This window comes from Sinocyclocheilus rhinocerous, unplaced genomic scaffold (genome assembly GCF_001515625.1).
Source record: "Sinocyclocheilus rhinocerous isolate Xijiao unplaced genomic scaffold, SAMN03320098_v1.1 scaffold1569, whole genome shotgun sequence".
NCBI lineage: Eukaryota > Metazoa > Chordata > Actinopteri > Cypriniformes > Cyprinidae > Sinocyclocheilus > Sinocyclocheilus rhinocerous.
Window position 1 is genome coordinate 464,314 of NW_015663506.1, and position 15,882 is coordinate 480,195.

The 15,882-nt window shown below is 36.7% G+C and overlaps 1 protein-coding gene across 1 annotated transcript in view; it reads right to left on the reverse strand.

The window, feature by feature from the left end:
* The window catches only part of LOC107728905 (striated muscle preferentially expressed protein kinase-like), an 82,812-nt gene that overhangs the window by 46,900 nt on the left and 20,030 nt on the right, over nt 1-15,882 (reverse strand). The window contains exon 2 of the mRNA XM_016539220.1: nt 1,567-1,653. Within this exon, the coding sequence (XP_016394706.1) occupies nt 1,567-1,653 (87 nt within the window). The remainder of the gene's footprint in view (nt 1-1,566; nt 1,654-15,882) is intronic.

A 15,882-nucleotide genomic window follows, 5' to 3' on the forward strand; every position in this document is an offset into this window, starting at 1 on the left:
CGAAATTTAGGCCCTGTTAAACTCCAAAATAAGCAAAAATAAACAAATAAAAACCACAAAGGAACATAGTCCATCTGACTCATGCACTAGATTCCAAGTCTTTGTAAGCAATACGATAGCTTTGTGTGAGGATCAGACTGAAATGTAGCTCATTATTCACTGAAAAGGTCATGTTCACTGGCTCGTCATGTTCACAGATGAGAAACAATGTTCTGTTTGGTCAACGTGCCATTTTTAAATCTGAATGCAAATGCAAATGAGATTTCAGAGCTTCAGTGGAGGGGGAGATTATCAATGAAAGGGGAACAAATCAGAAAACATCGTATGGCTACAGCAAACTCGGAATATAGCAAATAAGTTGTAAGGGCTATTTACTTTGTTTTTTTTTCTTTCTAATGTTGTTTATGAAGCTGTATGGCCATGGTTGCTATAACTGCCATTGTATGGAAAAGATTGTCCTTTGGCTAACAGCCTATGGCTTTGTAATGACATGTGCGCAACCAGCCCTCCTTCCAGAACCTATACACCTCCAGAGAGAGGAAAAGGGCAAGAAAACTAAACCATAAAACCCACACACACAGGACATGATGTTTTTGTACTTCAGTACAGACCACTGGGCACCCGAACATTCAGGAATAAGAAGTTCCCATATCCATCTATAACTGTTAACAACCACTACTGTACAGTCCATTACTTTTACTAATATATTATATTGGGCATTATGCAATAAAAAAAGAACATTACGTGATATATATTTACACAGTTGAAACACACTGCACTGCACAGTGCACACACCTGTTAATGTTTCTGTTTACTCATTCTAGATGTTTATTCTTGCAATGTATCTTGTATTTAATATACTTAAGTGCTCAGAGTTCCTGTAAACCAGTAAAAAACCTTGTGTGTGTGAGCACACTTGGCCAGTAAAGTTTTTCTGATTCTGTTTGACAGCATTTTCATTTTATTGGGGGAAACTATTCCTTTAATGGCTGATGGGTTTATAAATAAATTACCATTCAAAGGTTTAGGGTTGGTAATTTATAATGTTTTTGAAAGAAGATGCTCACCAAGGCTGCATTTATTTGATCAAAAAATGAGAAAAAGACGTAATAAAGTTAAAAATTATTATAATTAAAAATAACGTAATTTATTTTAGTTTATTTTTCAGCAGCAATTACTCCAGTCCAGTTACTCTTCAGTCTAACAACATCCTTCAGAAAGCATTCTAATATGCTAATATGATGCATAAGAAACATTTCTTCTTATTATCAATGTTGAAAACAGTTGTGCTGCTTAATACTGTGTTGTGGTAAGCGTGATATATTTTTTCAGGATTTTTTGATGAATAGAAAGTTCAAACATACTGTATGTATATATTTTTTTTAAATAGAAGTATTAGTTACTATATAAAATAATAAAATCTTACTGACTCCAAACTTTCAAACGGTTGTGTCTCTGTTATAATGTAAATATTAACAAGCTCTACTATAAAATACATTTTAAGACATAGGACTGTTTTTAAAAAAAGGTTGACATAGTAGTTCTAATTTTAAAAGTGTCATTTACCTGCCTCATCCTGAAAACCTCTGGCTCCTTCTTTAGCTTCCAGGGGTATTTGTGGCTCAGCGGCTTCGTCTTCTGTAGTCTCAGAGTCTAACACAAAGAAATACGACATTAAGTAAAAAAAAAACAAAAAAACACCTGTAATGATAGCAGATATCAAACTATCAAATATCAAAGATATCAAAAGAAAATAAAATCATACTATGACTTTTTGAGTAAACAATTTTTCCTTTCTTGAAGAAAAGTGTATCACAAAGCAGGATTTGGGTTGCCACATAGTGATAGGTGAAATTAATAAATAAAAATGGTGTTTGGTGGGGAAAGAGAGGATGAACCACTGCAGTGAGCCCAAAGATGAAAACAAACATTACCATAACTTTGCTTCCGACAGGAGCGGAAAACTTCGCTTCCATAGTGGCAGAGGAGAGAAGCAGACAAGACATCACCGTTACTATAGAGACGAATCCCATCCCAGAAAACAGATAACACAGCAACAAACTGCTGAATGGACACATTTGCACAGTTTACTGGTCCTGGTTGACTAGCACTTGGTGCACAACATCACTGCCATCTGCTTTTGCTTTGTTTAGACGAATATATTCCCGAACTTCCGTTGGGCAAACAATGGTAAGAGCTGGTAAGGATGGTCAAACAGGCCAATCAAAATGCAAAATGACTTGCTTAAAGGCTTAGTTAGTTAAAGATAAAGTCTCTGCACATTAAATGAAATTTAATTTAATTTTTAATTAAGCAGGATCTCTTTTTATTTGCACATCAAAAGCCCTGTGGGCTCCGTTCTGCCAGTACAAATTTGTAAAAGGAGCAGCAAATTCCTGAATATTGTTAATCAATCAAATATTTCTCATCTCAGACGAGATAAGGATTGAGCTTTTAAATGTATATTTTTCAATCATTCGTGTATAGTATAATATATTAAGCCAGTTAATTTTAATGAAATTATCATCCTTTTGAGATCAAGGCTAATTTAGTTACTGCGGTAAATAATCTGCTGTGTATTTCTAACTATTAATGATTATCAGAAACAGCATTTTAATCCATGAGGTTCATATCTAATAAAAAGGAACTAATGTGAATTCCCATGAATGAAAATCGTCAATGGAGAATGTAACAAAGAGAGTAATCCACATTAATTCTGCCTGTCTAATTAATTATTTAAGGCATAGTTTCAATTTAAAGAGCTTTTATAGGGATCCACATCTAAAATCTCATCACATCAGTGCAAAAGTGTCAGCAGTTCGTATAAATTGCTTCAATGCTAAGCACTGCTAAGCTTTTTGCATTATTGATGCCGAGATTATAGTGCCTTTGTACATAAAGTGAATTGATTCATTGTTAGGCTCCTCTTTATCAGAGCGAGCAGACAGACAATTCCAGACAATCTGTCTAGCATGACTTCTCAAACCCAAGCACACAGACACAACACTGACACTGACTGACATCTTAAATAATAGAGGAAATAATAATCAAAAACACAATGGTTTATTACAAATCACAATAGCAACACAATTCAACAACACTAACAATTCATAAAAAAGATGCACAGTCAGTACTTAAAACTGAGGATGCATTACATAGATGCTGCATTAAGGAGATGTATTTCAGAGTGTGCAGATTGATATAAGGCAGGCTAAATTATTTTATAATTATCAGACATGAATATGAATGATATCCCCATTACCAGTCATTTATAATAAACGCTTCTCAGAGGTAATGGGAGCAGTGCAGCAGCGGAGGTACTTTATGCACAATTTAGGGCACACAATTTAGATCATATTTGTCTGAACTGAACACTTCGTCTGATGTAAGCCCTCTAGGTGTCTCTGATGAGGTTATGGAGGGCCTTGATTCAGAGATTGATTACAATAACATATTCAGAGGGATATTAGATGACTTTTTGGGCTTGCCTCGGAATATCAAGTGATGGAAATCCTAAATCTTAATGATTTATCATCAATCTCCAGATGCTACAGAGGCTTAGACTTTGTTTTGGCACACATTTGTTTGATACTTCAAAGTTAGAAACACATTTTGGAAGTTGGCAAGTTGCATATGGCACTACTGAACATAATTAAAGATGAGCAGTTTTCTGCCTTGTGTTGGCTGATAACATATTTCATACTGAAACAAGAAGTCTGGGCGTGATATCAAGGAGCTAACTAAACACAGAAAACAAAACATAAACAACTTAACTCAGCAAAAGTTATTTTGAATTGAGGTAACAAACACGATGGAAAAATGCAATTCATATTTTAAGCTTTCCAAAGTCGTGTTCAAAGATACTGGGGGGGAAAAAAAACGTTTTAAAAGCTTTGAAGTTTGATAAATGTATTTATACATTTATATATGATACATTTTTGATATGCCATCCATAAAAAATATTTAATAAATTAACTTTTGTGGGCCAGGGTGTAACACCTTAATTCCCCAGAATGCATTACCTATGTTGAAATCAGTGTTATTATTTATAAAGCTAAAATAAAAAAATGACAAAAAGTACTAATTACTGAAGTACAAACTACTAAAACCTAAATATAAGTAAAGCTAAATAGAAATTAAACTAATTAATTAAACTAATAAAGCACAAAAATACTACAACTGAATTCACTTGAAAACTGAAAATATAAAAATAAAAGCTGATTTAAAATATTCATAAATATTCTGAAACGATATAAATAATACTAAACACTGGTTGAAAGTCTTCAAATTCAGTAAAGTCCTCTTCGTGTCATTACAATTAAATTTCCAGTTTAACTTCCTGTGGTCGCCAGTTCAATTCAAACTCACTCTCGTGACTTTGATTCTTCAATTTAGCATTTTTCCCATGACTGCTAGCAAATGTATATTGCAAGATCAGCAGCATTCGCTTTCAAATTGCAAAGGGAAAAACCAAAGCATCCTCGATTTTAAACAAAGACTAGACATTAGATGACTGACAGACTGAAGAGTTATCGTAAAATCTCTCTTGTAATAACCTGTTATCTATAAAGCCAAACACACCATGAGTGAACCGCCCAAAAGTTCGGTTAGAGTGTCCGGTTTTCTGGAAAGAGAAAGAGAGAAGAGGTATGTTATTAGTTGCAGAGAATGCTTCAAAATGTATGATTATGACTTCAAATGAGCAAGACAAACAAGCATTTCAAACAGTAGATCAGCAGATCTCCCCAAAGCAGATTAACAAGAGCGCTTTTGAAATGAGAATGAGTGCTTGTGCCACTTGTCTGTCTTAAAAAAAACATGTCCGTCTCTGCTCTGCTAACCTAGATTTTAAATCTTATGTAGGGCATTTGGTCACTGAGAGGCTAAAAAAATTGAGCTAGCTTCTTTTGCCAGTCCCTGCGTTGGTGTACCCACATGTCACCTTAGATTAAATGCATCTGCTAAATGACAAGTATGAAAGCTTCCAGTACAGCATAAATGGACTACGGAATGGTTGATCTTATTCTGTTACAAGCTGTTATTCCCAGTTTTCAAGCAACATACTGTAAGGCATGTAATTTCTTTGTCCATTTCTAAACAAATTCATCTTGTTCAGTGGGAAATGCGATTCTCAGCTTCCCAGTACTGCTTCCTTTCCACCTGTGTTCAGTTTTCACAATGGATGAATGTAAACTGAAGCAACAGCGAGGATGCATAAGGCAGCGGCTGTCTGACACTCCCAATCCATTAGTTACAGGGAGAAATGAAATCCTAATGGCTGAGGCACCAGTAATTTCAAACCCTTCTTCTGTGAATCTGCTCCCTAACAGCATTAGCTAAGGACGGCGGCCATCCGTTTCAGAGACTTGTGCCTGGAGGTTTGCAGGGCTGGTGAAGGGGAAAGGCAAATAAAGGTGGATGAACTTTTAGAGGAATTACAAGTCGGCCATTTAAATTCATTTGCTTAAGCTCAGCTCTTTCTGCTTGTTGTAAAGAAAACATTTACAGGGCATTAAAACATCTGAATAATTCATAGGCGAAGAAGGATTCATGTGCATGTGATGCCGGTTAATTTGTCATTAGCCTCCATGTTTGGCATCTTAATGGACGAAAAGGCTAGTTCCACTTCACCGCACAAGTGCTATGCATTATGCAAAAGATATGAATTCTTCTGTTGCCTTGTTTAGTCAAAACTCAAAACTAACAGCACAGCCACCACAAATGCATTTTATGGTCAGTCCACACATAAAGATGGCTATTGACAAAGCCTACGCACACTTGAGTTGTTACAAGCAACATTAGCATTTATTTACATGTGTGTCTTGGCAGAAACTGTGTTAAAGAAAGTGTACATTTCCCACTTTATGTAACATTAGTATATGCCTTACATAAGCAATAATAATTCAACTTGATTTATTTTTTTTTACAAAAACTAAATTTGAAAAAGTGTTTTACCCTCCAATTTAATGTCCACTAGACAAATATTATGCATCCAATCCCTTTGAAAACTAACAATTCACCATAAAACCATTTATTCTCAACTGCTATCCCTATATGATCAATAATAATAGGGATGCTTGCTTTTTCAAACACCACTAATTACAACAAAATCAATGAATCCACATAACAATCAATTACCCAATCTATACTTTAAATGGTAAATGAACCGAGAGCAGACTTGGAGGTTGACATAATGTTTGAGCTTTGGTTCCTCGTCCCATGATAAATCTGAAAGCTGCTAGCAACAGAGGGCCCTTGAAGCTTCAATTACATTTCCCAAACTGACACTTATCCAAAATGACCTGCCAAATGCACACTCGCTCCTTTGATTGTGAGCAGGCCACCGAGGGAGGATCTTCAGCCAACCATCTGTGCTGTGAAGACGCTCATCTTACTGGGTCAATCAGAAGTAAACACGGACTCAAGCACTCGTCGTTTGACATTCAGTGTCTACGTTGTATGACAACATCAAGAACGGCTACCAAAAAAAAGACACAGGGCTCCACAACTAATTATTTTTTATGATAGTCTAATCCAATTACAAAAATTAAATCGAGTCCTCTTTGTCCATAGCTATATGGTAACAAAGATAAAATGAAATGGAATATCCATATCTCTAACAGGTTTATAATATATCTAGTTGGTAAAACAAAATGAATATTGCTAATCAGCTTGATTAATATTTAGAGCTAAATTTGCACATTTTCTAAAGAAATTGTGATTGCACATGTAATGCTGGGTTGTGTTCTTCCCCCAGTTCATTGCTATTTGATTACTAAGATCTGAAATATTTTAGTGATTTAAGTGGTTGCTGAGGTCTTCTGGATGGTTGTTAGGGTGTTCTAGATATCCCATAATGATCCTGCTTTCTAAGATAGCTTTTTTGGCCAAAATTGCATGCATCCTTCATTATGAAGGCAATTACAATGCCTCACAATTCAAATGCATTATAAGATCAATTAAAACAATAATGTTTGCATTATGGGCAAATCAGAAGAAATGTCAAAAATAACATTTACATTTAATTCAGAACAGAACAATTTGGACAAAAACAGTTAAATCTATCCCAGAATGCATTCAAATAAGCTCAATTTAAAAATAAAAAATATATTGGTGAAAAATGCTAATTATGTCAAAAATTTCATTCAATACTGAATAATATTCATAATAAAATACTTAAATCCATTAAAATTGAACATTTGACCTAATATTTGTGTGTATCATTAGCTTAGCAATATGCTAACGCCAAACTCTTTTGAAACTTTCTGAGTAGGCAGCTCAATAGTTTTAAAAAAGGGCTATAAAATGTTTTAAAAATATGATGCAGTCATTAGCTGGCACCAAAACAACATCAGCTGCATGAAACAAAGCTGCTTTTGTTGTCTTTTTCTAGCCACTCTAATTCTTCAGACAAAAACTTCTGAGCCCCGTTGGTCAGCACCTTGGAGAGCTCAAATTATTTTTCTTGTCAGCCCACACCACAGGCATTCATACTGGATGAATCAAACAACTCTAGGCAACAGATCTGGACGTTTTGATGCATCATTTTTACCTTCTTGGTAAAACAGGTAATTTATATGTTGACAAGTTAGGCTCAGACTGAAGTCTGACAAATGCTGCCAGGCACTATTTAATCTGGGTTATGGTATCTGCCTTCTGCTCTAACTCCACTCTTTCAGCCCTGAGCGAGTGGGCTATTTCAGTCTCACCCGGTCTAACTTTTCATTACTCCTGCCAATGCAGCAAGTGAATCACTTCACACCTTAAGGAACACATCTCTCTCAGCTACCTATTGCGTTCATTAATGCTTGTGAGTCAGCAGGGCAGGTTTAGAAAAAACAGTGGGAGCTCACGTAATTCACGGGCCCCTCTACACTGGTATATGGTGGTCACTATATTGATATTACTCAAACATCATTCTGGCTAAAGGTTCGTTCTAAACGCTTAATGTTAATTGGAGGTTTTACATTGATGGTCAATTGGTTGCAGTTTACAAGGTCAGAAAAATTGTACCCTTAGTTTCTCACTGAAGCAGCACCATCAATGGGACACATTTGTGCTTTATCTACCCATAAAAATGCAGATTAGTAGCTTAAGTGAAGTTTTAAGGTAGTATTTAGTATTGAAGTAGTATTTAGGAGTAAATCAGGCAAATATTTATAGGTTTGAGGGTACTACCCTTGTCAGACAAAAGGTATAATTTTAGCACACGTTTTCTTCCAATGTATGTTTTACATTGTGCAGTGCATTTTAAGAGAGCTCTTTAGGAAATGTGAGATTAACTGTGCCTTGCTGTGCAGAATTTTCACTTTCAATTAGAATTTAAGACTCAATTTTCAAGATTAAAGTGTTCAGGAAAATAACTCAGCAATTGGTCTTATTTCTCACATTTGTATACTAAATTATGATTAATCTTTTCTTTCTTGGATATATTTAATAATTTATAGTCACTGCACAAAGATGATGGCTGCATTTGAAACAAAATGCAACTGCCTTGCTGTCTCTTCAGTCAGTTAATTTACAGACAGCATTTTTGTATGAAGGCACCTTTTAAGGAAACTGATTTCAGACAGGCAAACCATAATGTCATGTTTAATGGTCTAGAACAAATTCAAATGGGCTTTAGAGAAATCCAAGCCAATATTGAAGTGACTAAAGTTTTATTTCTCAGTAGAAGTTGAATCATAAGTTGATAAATTAGTATTCTTCTCACCATCCCAGGTAGTAAAGGAGTCATCTATGATTCTATGAAAAAAACTCTTGGTAAACAAGATTATGAAAAGACTGTTTTGAGACACCTCTTCATACTGCAGAATACTGGCTGCAAAACAAGACTTTTCAGGTTTTGGACACAGCTAACAGCAAACAAGATGTGTGCTGAGTGTGATAACAACAGCACTGATGCGGTCTCATTTACAAAAAACTAAATCTACCATCTTCTTTTGCTGCCTTGCAAGCACTGGTATATCAGTTAGGAAATGTGAATCTAGTTACCTATAGTAGCAGCAAAGGGATATGCTGTCTCCCTAAAACACATCAAATGGAGGGATGAAATAATTACATATTATTCAAATGACAGGATAGAAAATGAAACTACCATTTAACCTACATCTGAAACTATGACTCCTGTTCGGTATCCGTCTGGTCTCAAAGCTAAATCTCAGCCCCATCCACCCGCCTGTCTCCGTCTGCCGACTAAAATCCAATTATCTTTTTCTTTCACCCATCCCCCTCTCCTTTCCTTCACACCTACTTTTCCTTTCATCTTCACAAGGATTCAGCCTGAGAGGAAGAGGGAAGAGCTTGTCCTGCTCTCACCTGTAAAATGTCACAATGACATATTGTCAAAAGAAGGACACTCTCATGCATTTACAGCCAATGGCAAAGTGGTGGTGTGCAGATTGTTAATTTCACTTTATGTACCATCCACAGAGGGGATGGTTTGCATTTTGACCAGACAGTCTGTTTACAGAGAAATCGTCATTAGTGTCATTAGTGGTGTTTGCCAAGCCATAATATTACAATTTGCCATTTAAAGGGATAATTTGACCAAAAATAAATTAATTTTATCATCTACACACCCTAATGTTGTTCTAAATCAGTATGCATTTCTTTTTCTACAAAATACAAAAATAAAGAACATTCGCTCACTTTGACTTTCAATGTATGCATGCATAAAGTATGCAAAATAACATATCAAAATATCTTCCTTTTTGCAAGTGGTACGGTGTCAAATTTTTACACATTATTGGTAGAAAAGGTGGACAATAACACTCACAAAAAATTAGTGCAAAAACAAGGAAATGGGTTTTAATATTCATGAAAACATGTGGGATGAGTGCTTGAGAAATTGAGCTTGTTCTGTAAATGCTAGACATAATTTGATTCAGTTCAAGGTAATTCATAGGCTTCATTATTCTAAATTAAAACTTCATAAAATGTATCCCACGATTTCCCCACTCTGTAATAAGTGTAAAACATTAGAAGGCACCCTGATTCATTCTTTACGGTCGTAGTAAAATCCAGCCATTTTGGAAATGTATATTTAAAAATCTTTCTGAAGTACAAGCCTTGTATTGGACTTTTAGGTGCAGAAAATGCCTTTTGTAGTAAATATCAAACACAGGCCATTTCGCTCTGCATGTTACCTGCAAAAAAAAACAGATCTTACAGATGTGGAAAGCAGATTCTGTCCCTACTTTTGAGATGTGGGCAAGGGAACTGGGAAATATGTTACATTTGGAAGAACTGAGATTTATATTAAAAGATCAATTATCTATTTTCATCAAGATCTGGAAACCAATAAGACTTCTTACAAGCAGACTGAATATATTGGATTACATCTCTTTTAATCAAACTGTCTGAATATACACTATTTGGATAGCTGTTGTTGCCGTCCATCAGGATAAAAGATTGTATATTAACACTCTGTTGCTCATGTACAACATTCCTGATTGTAAAGCACTTGAAGTAACCTTCTACACTTTTTTTGGAGGGGGGGGAGGGGGGATGTTCTAATATAAAGCTTTAATGTTTTTGGCTCCAAAGTTATTTACAGTGTTACAGCTAAGGGTGCTTGATGTCGTATTTTTCCTGTATAGTAGCTATTTTGTGACATTGTGTGTGTTGTTTCAAGAAAATGTAAATAAAGAGATAAAAAAAAATGGCTATATTCACAATACAGCATAGTCTTTTTGTATATATTAAATATATATATATATATATGTATCTTCTTTTGTGTTCCACAGAAGAATTAATGGATTCAGGTTTTGGAACAACATGAGTTTGAACCAAAATATCGAGCAACTTGTGATTGTTTTTTGTCTTGGACCAGTAAGTATCCCCCTAGCAACCCACTAAAAACACCTTAGCAACCACACAGCAATGTCTTGGCAGTGGAATTTCAACAGGCATCTAGTTTTGGAGTGCAATAATAGCCTGCTGATGTGATGCTGTTTGGTTGCAGTATGTATTGAATGTAGTGAAAAAAAGACTACAAATGTAATCATTTTAGCTGATGGTCTTGATGTAAAAATCTTCCTGTTAATGCACTAAAGCGTGAGGTCGTCAAATTTACGATCCTACAGATCCCTAGAAATATGCATCAGGGAAAAATGGGTTGCTGCTACAAGCATTTCTGTTTTATTGCACTTGGACAAGAAAACAACCTACATGCTGACTTGCCATATGTCTTCTGTATAGTGGTGCAAAATCTAACAATAAGAGTCCCATATCCAATGCAGGTTTCAAAATGAAACTTTGCTGTGATAAACAATCTTGAATTTCCTATCCCTTGAGAAGGACCACTTAAGAGGCGACAGCAAAGCACCCAAGGTGCTGTCACCTTTGTCTCTGTGGAATCCTAGCTTAACCCAGAATGCATCAGAATAAGATGGGGTTTAATGAGCCGGGAAAATTCACGTATTCAGCTGTAATCATCCTCACGCAATTAGCCAGATGGGTGCTGTTTGTTTACAAGAAAAGGGTGGGGCAGAGGAGTGCGAATGAGTGCTAACAGCACTAAAGGAGGGAACTGGGTCAAGCCTCCCTCAGACAGAGCTCACTGAATGACAAAAACCCACACATATGGGTCCAACTCAAACTCCCAGTCAGTTATGAGTCTTCATGCAAGGCAAGAATAATAAGGCATGCAAGGACTCACCTGAAAGCGTTTCTTGGACCAGATTTTCTTCATGGCTTGGAGTAATCCTGGTCTTTTGTTGCGTTTAACCGAGGTGGGAGTGACGTTTTCTGGGAGCAGGGGATTCACGTTCAGACCCGGTGGTGACCTGACCGTATCGGTAGCATGATCAGAATCCAGCTTGGACTGCTGAAAAAGCCACTTGAAAAAGGAAACGTACCCGGCTGATTGGCAATTCACTTGCTGAAATTTCTCTGAGAGCAAAACTTCTCTCTCAACACCTTGATTTTTCTGAGCATACTCCCTAAAAACTCAATTCTGTATTATAAAGTTGTTCCGCTGCAGATATTGCGCTGTTGTTCTTTCAGTTTAGGCAGCCGCTCAAACTAACACCAGAACAAAAACCGTTTGAGAAAAAAGAACCTAGTAGACGGCACCTCCTCAGTGCTTGAAGATTCCCAAAGGCAAATAATCAGAGCCGGCTTTAAACCATCGCTTGAAAGTTGACCAATAAGAGCGCAGAATAATAAACTCAACCAGCAGCAGCAAGCAAAGGATTGTGTGTGTGGAGAGGTAAGCAGAGAGAGAGCGAGCAAGAGCGAGAAAGGGAGAGAAACCACTACCCTGCACCGTTTCGGGGGAAGGGAGGGGAGAAAGACAAAAAGAGAGAGAGGAAGGGAAATATGGACAGATTGAGTGAGAGAGATAGAATGAGTCAGTCCTATTGAGCCTTGCACTGAGGGATGCCAGTTGGCAAATCTGTTATCATGTCCCGCTTTGCTTTTTTCCCCCTTTTCCCCCCCTCACTTTCTCGTTCTGTTGTGCACCGAGGCTGAACGTGTCTCTCCTGCCCAGCAGCAGCGGCAGCAGCTCCAGTCGGGAGTCTCCTCACCCACTGCCTTCGTTTCATATTCAGGATCAATGCCCGTGACGTCAGAGCAGCCTCCAGTCGATGGTGCCTTTTCGCAACCCACCAGTGGCACATTTTAAAAATTATTTTTGTCTCTTCGCCTTCTTAACCCCCAAGGTACAGGTGGATGGTATGAACAAAATCTTTAAAAATATATAGGTTTTATTTATTTATTTTAAATAAAATGACTTATTCGATATATCACAATAACAGTATATAAATCTAAATTTGTGATTATATCAAAAAAAGTAAATTTAATTGTTGCCTAGAAGCAGTAACCAACGTAAACTCTGTTTCTTCTCAAGGCTAAAGGAGTGGACATGTTCTGCAAATTTTCGCAGACAAAATCCAGTCATTTCAATAGGAATCTACATGATTGGGAATTTTTTCATGAGGGTGAAAGACTTCAGATTTTACCAACAGAACTTCACTACTGTGAGAGCTGTGCTTCATACATTGCTACTGTCACGTTCGCTACTGTGAGGGAGCACAGAGCGAGGAACGAGGAGACCAGGAGTACATCAACAAGGAGACTTTAATTACATTCAGGGAACCAGGAAAACACACATAGCAGAGGAGGTAGACATATACAATACCGGACGGCAAACTAAGAACAGGGAACACTTTATATACACATGACATGATGAGGGGATGACGAGACACACCTGGGATCAATAGAACTAAACGGGGAACACCTGGAACAAATGATAAGGACAGGAACGGGAAGGACCAAATATGGGCATAGAACCCATGGGGAGCAAAACACAACACACACAAAACACGGAACAGAGTCTGACAGCTACACTGTTGATGAGAAACAACAGATCGTTTTTGCCCTTGAAATTTCACAAAAATTTTGGTAACGTGACCACACTTTAAACAATTTCAGTCGTGTTGATAACTTACCCTGTCATAAACAATATGGTTCACCAATTGAATCTTTCCCACCTAGAACCCCAAAGCAGTTATTTTTCTTGTTAGTCACTTCCACTTATCTATTTAAATCAATTAATAAAGAACTAGAAACTTAAAGCACCTTACACAGCAACTCAATCCTTATCTTGACTTGCTTGGGGAACGTCATGCTCTGTATTTGACATTACTCCATATTTCCACATGGCTGTGACCTGTAAACATTGTAAAGCAGTCCTTTCCATCTGACAGCTTCAGGAAAATATCGACCAAGGTATACATGATACATCAGCACACATTTATACTGTTGCATAGTACACTCTTAAAAATAAAGGTGCTTCACGATGCCATAGAAGAACCTTTTTGTCTAAATGGTCCCATAAAAACCTTTAACATCTGAAGAACATTTCTGTTTCACAAAAGGTTCTTTGTGGCGAAAGAAGGTTCTTCAGATTATAAAAAGGTAAGGAAGAGATGACTGAATGGTTCTTTGTTGAACCAAAAATGGTTCTTCTATGGCATCGCTGTGAAGAACCTTTTAAGCACATTTATTTTTAAGAGTGTATATCATCATGCAGCAGAGCCCTAACCCATCAACTCATTCCTCTCATTTCCTTCACCAATAGTTCAAACTAATTGATGCATTTAGGTTTATTAAAAGGTTTATTAGAACTTGCATCCCTTGGACAGATATCATATCTTTAATGAGAAGACTGAGGCAATCATGTGCAGCTTTATATTTGCATAATGAAATCATGAATTATAGAATCACACACCTGCGATGTTAGCAAGGGGGTCTGGGAGACACATTGATTTCGAGCTCTTTAATTTCACTGTACCGTTACAGCAGCAAAGTGCATGTCATACAACAAAAACACTCGAAAAAGACATTGAGAAACAGACTGTGGTCTACGTGACGTGGCCACTGAAATGGATTGCCATTTTTCATAGCCAAACTGCTCTCATTATAGAGGCTGACGCCTGCTGAGGCAGAACATTAAGGGTGTTTTGAGAGAGCCAGACACCTGACACGTTCCCTTATTCATTCTCATTAGCTGTCACTGCTCGTGTTCATAATGACCCAGGTGGATGGTTGTTTTCCTTCATTCCTGTAGTGTTGTCCACACCTGGGTCCTTTTGCTCTAATGTATTGCATGTTAGGCCAGCATGCATATAATTACAAACACTGCACTGAAAAGGGTATCTGGTGCACAAAAGCACATCAACTAGATGTACAATATATTTATAATGCACATATAACTGAAAAACAGCTTAATTGGTTCACAACCACTTTAATGTTTATTAGTTTAGTTGGTCAGCCATGAAAAATATTATTCTTCCATTTAATCACGTTTAATATGAAGCCAAAATTTATTTATATTCTCAAGGCACATTCCTTACCAGGATTGCTGCACATTATTCCACATGTTTGTCTTGTTTCTACCCAAACGTGCCTTGCCTCAAACAACATTAATTTTCATCTGATATCACAAATCCTTCTCATTTTGATTCCCATTTAACGCCCTCTTTTCATGCTCAATATGAGATTTAATGTATCGATATCTGTCTATATTGTATATTAAATTATGCATGTTCATTTCTCCTCTTATCATTTAGATTTTATGGTTTTATTCATGGTTGGTAGTGTATACTAATACATTTGTAGCATTTCAAGTTAAATGATCATTTATGCTATTATAAATGGACATTAAATTACAATGAACAATAGTATATTTATAAACCAACATTAACCTAGATTAATAAATGCTGTAAAATAATGTTGCTCATAGTTAGTTGATACCTTATGCATTAACTAATACATGATACTCAATGCAATAACCAACATTAACAAAATGAACCTTAAAATCAAAGTAATGATCAAATCATCAGTATCAGCCAGAATTTGTCAAATTGGTGCATCCCTAGTTAGAATGCCATTTCATGTTGACTCAGTCTGTGATTCAATCTGTTTTTCTCAGATGTGAGGTGCTTGCTCAATGATGTGAACAGCAGTGTTACAAACTAGACTGCCAATTGACCTAGTCTCATTCTAAACATTTTCTGTGTGCCTTTCTTCTATCTCTCTCTTCAGCCCTCTCTCATTCTCTCTGACAGACAGTGGTCAATATCTGAGGGACCAGTACAGCTCTTTCTTTTCCCTGTTTCATGGATCCCATCGATCGGTCTTAAGAACAATTATAAGGCTCGACTGTATTCCACCAGGTGTCACAAAGCTGACACACGCATCTGTGTTGTTTTCACCTGTAAAACTCCCACATACCTCACTAACACTAGCCGAGACGTTGAATCATGGTGCTGAATACCAATGTTTCTGATTTAGGTTACTAGAAGAGGGGTCAGACGCAGCTCTAGGATGAGTTGGATTAAATTGCTTGCACTCATTTACAAGACTAAAAAC